This window comes from Ptychodera flava, chromosome 15 (genome assembly GCF_041260155.1).
Source record: "Ptychodera flava strain L36383 chromosome 15, AS_Pfla_20210202, whole genome shotgun sequence".
NCBI classification, from domain to species: Eukaryota; Metazoa; Hemichordata; class Enteropneusta; family Ptychoderidae; genus Ptychodera; species Ptychodera flava.
The window spans coordinates 13,349,885-13,362,482 of NC_091942.1; the positions used below are offsets into that span (position 1 = coordinate 13,349,885).

Here is a 12,598-nt window from a genome sequence, read left to right on the forward strand (position 1 = left end):
ACAATCAAACCACCGGGATGTGATTTCGTGACAGCAGTGATAATGGAAATGGGCCAATCAGGTGTATTGGATACAAAGTTATGGGATCATACCAGGTTTTGTGTGTGCATGGTGTATCTGACTCAGGACGGCATCAGAAGAAATATAATGGATGAAGTATCTTTTCGTAGGTTGCTTCTGACAACATGGGACACGGCCTATGGTTTCATGAAACAGCACAGAGAACATTGAAGACACCCGTCTTAACTAATGTTATCCTCTTATGCTGAAGTTTTATTCTAGTGTTAATAATAATGCCAGAATGGGACACTAATTTCCAGGTTTGAGTACGGCGCCATCGGTACACCATGGCTTACTTGCTTTATTAAAATTAATAGAAGTTATCATTAACTCTAGTATAATTTTTAATAATTTGATAGCGTCTGAAAACACAGCAGTCTCTTTATATAAAATTAGATACTTTCACACCCAGATATAGCGATTAACGATCGCAGGTTACAAAGATGCTTGGTAGGTGAGGTGAGTACAAATAATGGAAATATGACATGGGTATAATATGAACAAAAAGCAACATACAGCTTCCCTCGCGATGCGATTGGCATGTTTTAAAGCCATCGCTGTGGCGTCGTTTCCCACAGATATAATTTGTAAGTTATCTGCAGAATAATATTCAATAATGCTCAATCTTGCCTTTGATCTCAAAAAACTTTGCCTTCATTAACTACGAGGAGATACTTCGATGACGTCATTTGTGGCACACAAATTATCTACTATTATATAAAGCATATACAAAAGCATTTACAAATAATGTCGGATAACTGGGCTCGCCAGGCTGGTAAATGCTTTTTACGACCAACGACATCAACTTCTTCCTTCAAGAGATGTCACAAGATGGCTACCTTGTTCAAGATGGCTGCACGTCTCCATTCCCAGTCGGAGACGGCTAGTGGTTCCATCAGTTACTAATTTGCTGAAATGAGTAATTCTGGATCTTTCAATGTAGCTATGAGGTTTTATTTGTCACGGCCTACACCATTTGTTCCATTCAATGCATGAAAGAAACGAGCGAACAAGCAAGCAATTAAACAGGTAAGCAAACAAACAATACCGAAAATATTGACTCGGTTCTATAATGCACGAAATCTTCACTATGAACGAATATTGTTATCGACAAGATCACAAATGCAAAGTTTTACACTCCCCGCTTTACTTTTATTAGCTTTTGACTTTTGACTTACAACGACGAAGAATAAAAGAAATAATGAAATATGAGGAATAAAAGCCTAAATGCAAAGATTCCCTGTTATATTTACATTAAATGTTATAGTATCGATTTTTATCGGCCGTATCATGTCTTTTAACCGATTATTTTTTTTTGTTTGTTGATCTTTTGATTTTGATAATGTTCGGGTCATTGACAGCTCAGATTACGGCAAACAGTGCAAATAATATCTCCTGTTCTCATCTCGGTCTAAAGAGCTGTGAAAGATATGTTTATTACATGGTGCAGCTATAACTTGGTATTAATATCTTCACCATCAACGAATCCGGAGTTGTCGACACCGTTTGCGTTCGAATCTAGTTGCGATGGCTGCACTTGTCCGTTTGCTTGCTCCTTGGTTTGGCGAAGCATTTCTGCCCGAGCAATCTCAACGGCCGCTGCGATGACAGCTGGGTCCGGACCGCCGTTTGGAACGTTTTTAAGCTGTTGACCCTCTTCCACTACAATGCAAAGAAAAACACACAGTAATAGTAAATCACGTTTCGCCGAAAAAAGTATGTACATGTATGTATTGCAAGGTGCAATATGTGTTTCTGATCCACTAAAAATTGTCTCTTCCATGCGATCAAATACGTTGGCTTTTCAATACAGCTTCCATAACTATGACTTTTGATCATTCAGTTCTCAGTATTTTGAATCGTATATCAACTACATATTCCTCGGTTTAGCTTGTTGAAACACCCAGTATTTCACATGTCAACACAGTGCGTGTATACATGCTCGAGTTACTTTGTTATCACTAACAATTTCATAAGGTCTTTATGCATGTTTCAAGTCGAGTAGAAAAGCGCGGAAAAATAATGATATATTTTGTGGCAATACAGGCTCTTTTGACTTAGCCGAATACTGGGTATTTCCACACACACACACTAAAGGCGGTATTTTGACCTTAAGAAACTGAGATCAGCGTGACACAAGTATTTAACAATTGAAGTACATGTCAATAAGAGATCCTGTAAGTTCACGTATTCTCGCGGAAATTGCCAATAATCTTTGGCGTCAGAGGAACTCTACTTACGTTTTATGCGCAGTTCTTCACGCATCCTGGTTTGCCTTCGGTTGTCAACAATTAGATAGATTAGAAGGATGATTACAATCAGTACTGCGAATGCAGCTATCGATACGACGATAATGAAGGCCAGTTTGTACTCGTCCGATACTTCGGAAGGAGCGTTTGTTATATCGATGGGGCTTGTCGTCTTTGGCGGGTTGACGGATGTGGTAGTTTTTCCTGGCGGTTGGTTTTCTGTCGTTTTCACCGGCCCAGGCTCGTTCGTCGTTGCGTCCATTGTTGTTACATCGACCTGTTTTGTCGTTGCTGGTTTTGCTGTGGTTGGTTCTGCCGTGGTTGGTTTCATGGTGACTGGCTTTGTCGTAGTTGGTTTTGTCGTGGTTGGTTTTGTCGTGGCTGGTTTTGTCGTTGGTTTTGAGTCCGCTGTCGTCATTGCGGCGGAAGGTGACGGTGCAAATGTCGGGTTACTCGTCGTCGTGGGTTCCACTGTGACTGTTTCTGGAAAAAACATAAAGCAAACAGAGCGTACCTGAGTCAGTTATTGTAGAAGGAGCCTCGGGGGCAGATATTCTGACTCTTAGAACTTTTACAATACCTTTTTGGTCTACCACTGGTGGGGGCTCATTTGAAAGCTCATGGAGTAGATAAACTTTTTACCTGCTTATTTTGTGAAAATTCGAAATTAAATATTTACCTATACAGAGTTAGGGATACAGGGATGGCGGCCATTTTGAATTTCACTGAGGTGTCAGTAAAACGTCTGTAATTTGTGTCTCTGATACCAAATTTTGCACTTTGACTCTTAATTTTTGTTCTTGATTTCGAAAGAGAATATTTAAAATTTCCTTCAGGAAAATTTGGGCAAGAGTGTAAGTCTGTCAATTTTTAGGCGTGAACTACCTTATATCTCAACAAATCATAATTTCCGATATATGTAGATTGGTGTAGGAGATTCTGTTTCCAGCTACTACACTTGTGCATACGCTCACATTTTCGAGCAACGAAGGTGAGCATTTTGGTTAAAATTTTGTGCATTTCCTCGGCCATATGTGCCAGAAAGTATAGGAAGAAAGAGAAAGGTACTATCCCGGTCACTCTGCTCCTCGAAGCCATGAGTAGAAGTTTGGCTTCATTTGGAAAGAATAATCCATGATGTATTGAGCGCTAAAGTAAGGACATGCTCTACAAAAAAAGTCGGCCATTCCCAGACCAGTTAGCAAACTATTGTCATCAACCCGAGAACTGGCATTTGTAAAACCAGAAAAACAACAAGAAATATTTAAACCAGCAAAAAAAGAATGACAAAAGTAAATAAGGTCTGAAACTTTAGGTACTGGAGTTAAACTTTAGCAACATGCATAGCAGAAACAGTTAGTCCCTCTTAGTTGGACCATAGACAGTCTTCCCCGCTCTACTGTCTATGGTTTGATCTGGTCTGTTAATATGTAACAGTTCATAAACAATGACAGGAAATGACTCAAGCCTGTTTCAGACACTGGCAATCACTCCTGCACATTTGCAGGATTTCGCTTTTTCTTACCTCATATGCACATTTTTGACACTGACAAGTTCATTTGAACAAATTCACATCTCAACCCCTGCATCTACCTGTACACCAAATACTGAGATGGTAGCTTTGGCGGTATTGGAGCCTTTGTGTGTGACGGACATACATCCTCACATACCCACAAATATACAGACATACAGACGCCACTCAGACTCATCATATAAGCTCTTTTTGGTATTTATATACAAAACCAAATATGAGCTAAAAATTATCGAATGCTATCGGGGAAATATAACGCCATACTAAAATTGAAGATCATCTTAGAGGGTCTGTCTAAATGTGTTTACCATGAGAGGTACCCTCAGACAAGCATTAATTTCCTACCATAAGGATGATGTTGGCCACTCAAGGTGTACCTAAAATACTGTTCATTTTAAACGCGCATTTGCTGAGAAAGATTTTTGAATAATTGGTGGTATGGTGTCGGAAGAGTATTTAAAGGTTTACTGACCAGTCTCGAAGTCATAGAAACACCGGAAACCCGTTTCTTCCTTGGAGACATCCGACTTGAATATCATATGCAATGAACTGCCCGAAGAGCGAACGACACCCGGACTGTTCCGACCACAGTAAGATCCGATGAAGGGCGACTGCTCTGACGAACCGTCGTGGAAACTTACAGTGTCAAGGTTGCTGGAACACAGGTAGTCATCTTCTTCGAGGAAGAAGTCGGTGAAGTTAAGTTGTACGATCTGTTGTGTCAGTTGTCCTGTTGCTTGGAATGTCCACGTGTAGCGGCGATTCGGTGGATAATTATTTGGCCAATTTGGAGAGAATATCTCGCCAGGAGCAGCGTCGATGACTAAATTCGATTCATAGGCTGAAATTGGGTACAGTGTAATGTTATTTTAAAAATAATGACGTCATTTACAAGATTAGAAGTTATACTAAAGTTTCTCTACACATTTGAGGGGGTACTAGTTTTTTTTCAACTTTCACAATAACTTACCACAAATGACCACAATTTTTCCATAATAATTTATGCATGTGCCATTTGTGTTTCTCAGCATAGGGGGTATTTCAGATTTGGTTCAAGACTTCAGGTACGTCGAAACTTTTGTATGTCTTTGTACCATTTTAAGAAAGCGACACAATTGAGTAACTGAGCTCAGTTATCATATTTTCGAGGTGTAGATACGGCCAGATCATGATTTGGGGCACCACATAAGGATGATAGCGACCTGAAATCCGACAAAATTTATGATGATTCCTTGCCGTATATTCAATGGAGGACATAAACTGCTTGATTTATCAATTCAAAATTTACTCACTTATTGAGTACGTGGCAAGAAATCCCAGGTACACGTCATCCGGGCGTGTGGTCTCGCCGTACTCGAGAGAAAACTGATTTTCCGGAGACCTCACGCTGAGGGGCAATGTTTCGAAACAATATGCATCTATTATCGGCGAAGAGCCAGTGAGTCCATCTCTGAGCAAAATGCGCTCGTAATTATCACCGCAGGAGGACTCTCCATCGGAAGACATTATGTACAGGAAATTTACAGTTACTATGGCATCAGCGTCATTTTGAGAGAAGCGCAGGAGGCACCAGCCGCCAGTATCGGCCTGTATCCAACGGGGTGATGCGATGACGCCACGCTCGGCTGTCAACAAGGAGTCACAATCTACAGAGAGAGAAAATATACTTATTCACGAAAATAACGTAGTGAATACAACGTGTCCTGGTGTACAACTATTGTACTTTGTGTGATTAATGAAAATGAGAAGCGAAGATTACTATCAGTATCTCTTGCTGTCTTTCCGTCTCTGTCTACCTCCGTCTCTCCATTTCTATGGCTCTGCCTGTTTGTGTGTCTCTGTCTGTCTGTCTGTCTGTCTGTCTGCCTCTCTCTCTCTCTCTCTCTCTCTCTCTCTCTCTCTCTCTCTCTCTCTCTCTCACTTCTTACTTATTGTAATAACACAATATCAAAAATTATCATCTTCAACTCTGTTTGATAATCAGTAACAAGAATGGTGGCTTGCTACATCTACATAAAATTTGACGATAATTTGACTTTTCAAAGAACGGAGATGTTGCAAAAGGGTTTGAAAGGCACGGTATACAGTTTGACATACTTGGAAATGCAACCAGTTCCCAGTGTTCAAGACCGGTCTCGTCCGGTACGTACGGTACTGGACTTTGACTTGCACGGCTGATTGTACATGTACCGCCGAGACGTCCACTGTCCGGTCCACCCGGAATGTAGTTGAAACCGTAGCAGACGAAAGCAGTTTCACTGAGACAGATCTCTGCGCATCGCTGCCTTGTCGTGTTGTTAAGAACGCGGTCTATGTCCGTTCGGTAACGAATTCTTGCGTTGTAGACTGGTCTGAAGAACTCTAGGTTTGTTCCTATTGGGAGAGTGAGTGGAGAAAGACAGGCGGTGCAATTACTGATCAGAAGGTACCCTGCGTCAGTAACGAACCTATCATATCACCTTGAAGGTAGTGTAGTGACTGATATTACACATTTCCTCCATATAGTGTAAGGTGTCGGATCAATCGGTAAAAAAATTTCGACCATGAATGAACCTTTCCGTAAAGAACAAACAAATTGGGCATGGAACATCTGCGGAGATGATGATGAGAGATTATTGTAGGCCAAATTGTTGCTCTCGTATATCCTTTTGCAGAACAATCTTTAAAATTGTAAATATGTAAAATTGAAAGTAGGACTCAGCAGAAATGTGTGTTTTCTGTCCATAAATGAGGTGGCGTGTCGAAGAAAAGCACTGATAATATTAGAATGCAAAGAACATTTTCAAAATCGAAATGAATTGGTGACAAGCGTCTCAGCGTCTTTTCATTTCTAAGGGTGTCTACAGTTGAAGTATAAATGCTTCATGACCTTTGCGACAACGGTGATTGATTTGTTTTTATCAAAACGCTGACTTTTAGACTCTGTAATGCTTTTTTGTGCTATTACGTCATCGAATACGTCCTCCAAAAACTGAGTGTAATATAGTTACTATCTTGCAAATAAATCAAACGCGGTATCACCTTTCTGCGACCTTTTCGCGATGATCCCAGCATAATATCGTCGATTAGGAATTCATAAATGTAACAGTCACAGGCTTCAATAATACCCTAGAACCAAAATTTAGGATTGAAAAAAGACAAAGTAAGAGCGTTTTGTCCGAATATTTGAAACTTACCACACTGCACTTCGTCGTCCAGAAAGGGACATTGACCATACCCGTCGCATCTCTGTGTTTCCGGTATACAGAGTTCCTCAACATCGCGACATTGAAATTGATCTTGACCGCAGACTCTGGGATCTGAAAATGTGTTCAAAGTATTACGTGCATGGAAACTTCACGTCCTGAATGACAAAAATATGGCGTGAGAAATGACTCGGCCCACGCACAAACCTTTTACAATAAGGTTATTGGTCCAAAGTGGAATTATTTCATGAGACATTCAAGATGCGAAATGTACACCTACCTGACACAAAGTCATACTCCGCACTGAAGCCAGGGTACTGCACAGTATCGTCCGATTGGAACACCATGTACAGGTATCTACCTGTTGAATAGATGACGTCATCCACTTCGCTACCGCAGTACACGCCGAGCACAGCCGCCAATTGACCCTGACCGTCGTATATGGTCAAAGTATCGTAATTATGTATGCATCCCGGATTATCGGGTTCCAAGCTGAAGGAGGTGAAGTTCAGTTTCACCACGTGATTTTCCCCGGCATCGAAGCTGTAAGTGTATATTCTGTTTGGTGTGTAGTCTGAGGGCCAATCTGGTGACGTCACAACTCCGGGGGCGCTTGTAAAATTTTGAGAATCGGTGTATTCTGCGAATAAAAAATGAATTTTGTAATATTTCTTATTGGTGGTCAAAGAAGTACTTTCAGTGTCTGTTTCATGTACAGCATAATATCGTGTTCCACTTCACAGCTTAAGACAAAATAGTTTAAATAATAATAATTTGATTACAGTTTAAATATTTTTCAATATTCTCAGAAACAAAATATACATGTCCTCTTTTCCCACCTAAAGTACGTTGAAATACGATGTACAAGACTTGCGAACACAATGCATTGTCTGCGACATGTCGTGCTATTGTGTGACGAATGAATTAAAGTCTATACAGTAGGATTCAGTCGTGAACTATATTGGTTAGTTACACTTATAGTATTCGTTGACTTGCTGAACATGATGTATGTCACGTGACATAGGGAGTAGACAAAGATGGTGTGAAATAAATCAGCTGACTGGGCCTAAATATTTACAAGTTCTTGTGTATTTCAACTACCTTGACCACGAAAGATATCCCACCACAGCTCTCTTTCCGATTTACAGTGTTTTACTTGCATAGATAGCATGGATCTTGTCTGAGACAAATGGCAATTCATTTGAACTTTCTGCAGTATTATGACCATGTGGATCCTGCAAGTGTGCGATCCATTTAGCCAATCAGGCGTTTCAGTTTCTTTCTACCAATCGCTAGGACTAAAACCTCCCGCCTAATTGCTGTTCTCTTTGGTCTTCTATCGCGTTAGTGCAACGATATTTAATAAAGGCGCATTTAGTTTGGTACAGTAGTCATTTTACAGTAGTCACGTGACAACAGATGTTACAAATATATATTTATTTCAATGTCAAAAACGTTGACATTTTACATGTTAATGGTTATTGAACCATCGCTATGAAAATGCAGGTTGTCAGCAAAGCTTGAAGTGTTTACTCACCCACAAGGTAGGACGCTACGAAGCCCTGTACCACATTCTGTGGCTTGTTGAGTTCATCGTACACGATCAGAACACGGTCTGTTTCCGTGTTGATGAATCTGGGCAGCGTCTCTAAGCAGTATTCTCCGATGACAGGCGCGTTAGGTCCAGCCGTTATCCCATCGTATATCCGAACTCGGCTGTAAGTGTTTGTGCAGTCGTTTAAATCGGTGGGCGCTACGACATTGTCGAAGTTGACTCGTACTTTGGTGTCTGCTGTCGATGTCGGCGATACAACTATGCGAACTTCGCATGCACCATCGGCTTGCCCTGGTATCCATCTCGGCGTTGAAAACTTCCCAGTGTTACCGGTCAAGGTGACTCCGCAATCTGAGGGGAAAGAAATTGACAGAGACTGGTCATTTTTCGACCGAAATGATCCGTGTCAACCATCATTTCATGAGATCGAATGCAATAATAACGTGACTCTAGATCTACTCGCTCTTTTGTTGGTTGATTTTTAGAGTCCGACCTAAACTTTATCATACTTCCGACTTTGCTGTCCTTCGTGGTATTAAAAAACTCCTCCATGAATGCATGCAATTGAGAGAAGCTGGTTATTGTTCGCAATTGTGTACCATTGCCCTGGCTTCTCTGGTTATACAATAACAATGATCAAAAGAAATATAGTATTTTCCGTTTGGAAGTTTGGCTGATTACGAGCCTTGAGGGCGATGTTCAAAGTAGACGTCTGTCCTCACTTTGAATTAAAGTTTCTTTAGAAATCTTGCCCACTGCTCACCCTGATCCATAAAATGGAACATACCGGAAAATATTGATAACTCCCATTCCTACGCTGGCAATTACTCGATTCTGTCCCTACAGGACTTACCGGGGAATTCTTGAATGTCCCAATGTTCTACGTTCCTGTCTGTGGGTACCAGAGGAACAGCATACGCTGGGCTATCACTGAGGACACATTCGCTGTTATCGTTATCGAAGTCGAATGATAGACACAAGAAGTCGGTCTCCTGGATGCAGCTGTCGGCACACTGAAAGGCGGTGGAGTTGGAGATGACACGACCGACGTCCTGGACATCACTCAGCGTTGCTTGGTAGGCAGGGTCAAAGTAATTCAACACAGTTGCTGTGGAAAGAATTTTGAAAACTTTTATCAAAAATCTGAACGAATTCAGATAAATTGCTACGAGGATTTGCATCTGGAACGTGTCTTTTTAAAAACAGGAATCTTGTAAGATGAAAGCAACATACCACAGAAGGTTTCATCTTCACGTGAAGGGCAGTTAGAGTCACCGTCACAGCGAACTGATTCTGGGATACATACTCCATTGCTGCATTGAAAGAGATCTTCTCCACAGCGAGGATCTGCGAGAAGAAGTCCAGCATTACATGAGTCGTGCATTCAGACGTCACATGACTCACAAACGTACATTATGGACAATCTAATCGGCCACAAACTCGTCGAGAGTAAGTTATGTATAAGAGTAAGTCAATATAAGTTTGTGTGATGTGTGAAATATTCACTGGCCAGAACTGGATCATTCTAATTACTTCAAGCCATGGTTATCTAGATAATAGTTAAAAAAACCCTGATGATTCCTGTTTTGCGATGGTATCATATCACGACGAATGATTTAGAAACGATATCAACCAATTTTAACAATCCTTCGCTGTCCGGGAGATTTCGATTTTGAGCAACATGCAGTGCAAACTCTGCTTTGTCACCTAGTTATGACAACTCAGTTCTTCGCTGTCACCATGCCGTTACTCATGATACGCCATGGTGATATTTACTTCTACTGTTATGCATTTCTAACACATGATATACATTTGGTGAATTTCTCATCGCCGTTTGTTCAATCACATAAAGCGGCATTCGTTTTTGTCCATTCAATTCCTCTGGTGACAGAGTGAATGAACTGAAACATATTTATCGCTTACCGGCACCACCTTCAAAGGTAAAGCTTGCGAAGAAACCGGCTGCACTATTGACGTCATTGGATTTGAACTTCATTAACAGATATCTGCCGGAGCTGAGCACAACTCCCGGAGAGTTATTGCCACAATAGACCCCGACCAAACTGTCCTGTTCGCTTTGCCCATCGTATATCGACAACGTATCGTAATCATTCGAGCACTGATCATCGTCGACTTCGAGTGCGAAGAGCAGGAACTCTGCTCGGACGAAGACGCCCTCTGGTGCTTGGATGGCGTAGGTGTTTAAGCTGTCTGCCGGGTACGGTGACGGATAGCCGGGGGATGAAATGTTGCCGGGTGATGTTAAATTGGTCGTCGTGGAAAATCCTAAATCGGATGAAAAGTTCGCATATGAAAGATAGAAATGACAAAGACCGAAAAGTCTCTTCTATGTAAAATTTAAAATTTACGAGCTCTAAGAAGTGTCAAGAAAAGTAAAATAATTTCCCTATTCTATCTGAAGTATGTTGAAATACGAAGTACTTGCGATGTAACCATTTTGCGTTTTCTACAATATGCCATTTGAAGTGATGTATGAATTCTAGTCTTGACCTAAATACAGTTGTCGGCAACAATATTGGACTTTACGCGCATCAAGGTTATATTGAATCTGTGAACACTAAGCATTCCAACATGGCGTTTGGGGCGAAGAAGAAACTGTGTTTATGAAACGGAACAAAATTACTGAGAAAAGAAATCAAGAGTTATGGTTAAAGGAACTTCCAATGCACTCGCAACTGGTTTCTCGCAAACTTGTATTTGCTATCGTCATCACTACGATCAACGATCTATTCCATATTTAGCTTTGAATTTCCTAAAATACTGCCCCCATAACAAATCAACCAACGGTAACTATGATGTAACTTTGGAAGAAAAGAAAGTCGACTCACTCGTTGAGAAAGTTGCGATAAACCCCTGCGCTCCGAAAGGCTCCTGGAATTCCTGATAATCTATGGAGAGAAAACTGGAAGTGGCGACGACGGATGAAGGCAGATTGCCGATACAGCTGTCCACGATGATCGGCGAGTTACTGTCATCCCATCCATCGCGAATGATTACTCTATTGTTACTTATTATACAGTCGGCAGCCACACCAACCGATGGAAGTACCAATGGAAATTCTAGAAACACCACAGAACCGCTATCAACGGTACTAATCCTAAAGGTGCAGACATCCGTCGACAAATCTGCAGGAAGCCATCTTGGACTGGCGATCGTACCACTGTCGCTAGTTATGGTAGATCCACAGGCTGGAATAGGAAAGGACAGTGATCAGAGTGATTTAGTTGAATGTATGCATCAGGTTCAATTCATCGTACCTGGGAGACTCATTTTAACACCTCTGTTATGGCTTGTAGTACATGCCATAATTCCCCCGGGATTGACTACAAAAGTCAAGTCAGCTTGATGTCCTTCACTATACGCAGAAGTTTATGGGGTAAACTATCAACCACTTCCTCCATACTTAACTAGCTATATTAACGCGTTTCAATGTGTCTGACAATTGACATGAGTGTACTTGACTCGAATAGGCAGATCAGAAATGCACATATGTACAATAAAGGTGATATTGGAATTCCATCCCAAACTATTCATTCACTACACATGGGAGTCCAACACACATATAAACAGGTAACGTGTGCTCTATATGGTTTAATTGTAAGATTAGTATCTTTTTGGTAAGAGCAAGACCCAGTGTATCATAAATGTAAAAAAACGCTGTCAAATTACAAAGAATAACAGAATGACAGGGGCACAGACGAAGGTGAGAGATCATATGGTAAACATGGAAGTCTATGCTCATACATGCGTTTCAAATTCGGAGCGTGGATCATGTTTTCCAAATTGGCAAAGGGAGAGTCTCCTCTTAGATAGGTGTATTGTGGAGGGTCCATGTTTTACATAATGGATCACCCCTGATTACCCCCGATTCACCCCCTCGTATTCAATAACTGTAAGCTCCCTAAAATTGTGCCACATAGAAAATCGAAGATGTGTCGCAATATCTCGGATAAATCTTAGGTGAAGTACTGTTAATGTTATTTCTTTGAGTTCAGTG

At 41.0% G+C, this 12,598-nt stretch overlaps 1 protein-coding gene across 4 annotated transcripts in view; it reads right to left on the minus strand.

Moving 5' to 3' along the window:
- Nucleotides 1-313: 313 nt before the first annotated feature.
- LOC139151209 (cubilin-like) overlaps nucleotides 314-12,598 on the minus strand; it is a 32,280-nt gene continuing 19,995 nt past the window's right edge. For all 4 annotated transcript variants that reach the window (XM_070723824.1, XM_070723825.1, XM_070723827.1 and 1 more), the window contains exons 13-24: nucleotides 11,430-11,789; nucleotides 10,504-10,866; nucleotides 9,814-9,927; nucleotides 9,434-9,688; nucleotides 8,563-8,931; nucleotides 7,306-7,665; nucleotides 7,017-7,139; nucleotides 5,938-6,213; nucleotides 5,133-5,486; nucleotides 4,313-4,681; nucleotides 2,301-2,792; nucleotides 314-1,722 (exon numbers count right to left, since the gene is read on the minus strand). In XM_070723824.1, the coding sequence (XP_070579925.1) occupies nucleotides 1,511-1,722; nucleotides 2,301-2,792; nucleotides 4,313-4,681; nucleotides 5,133-5,486; nucleotides 5,938-6,213; nucleotides 7,017-7,139; nucleotides 7,306-7,665; nucleotides 8,563-8,931; nucleotides 9,434-9,688; nucleotides 9,814-9,927; nucleotides 10,504-10,866; nucleotides 11,430-11,789 (3,647 nt within the window). In that variant the 3' untranslated portion in view covers nucleotides 314-1,510. The remainder of the gene's footprint in view (nucleotides 1,723-2,300; nucleotides 2,793-4,312; nucleotides 4,682-5,132; nucleotides 5,487-5,937; nucleotides 6,214-7,016; nucleotides 7,140-7,305; nucleotides 7,666-8,562; nucleotides 8,932-9,433; nucleotides 9,689-9,813; nucleotides 9,928-10,503; nucleotides 10,867-11,429; nucleotides 11,790-12,598) is intronic.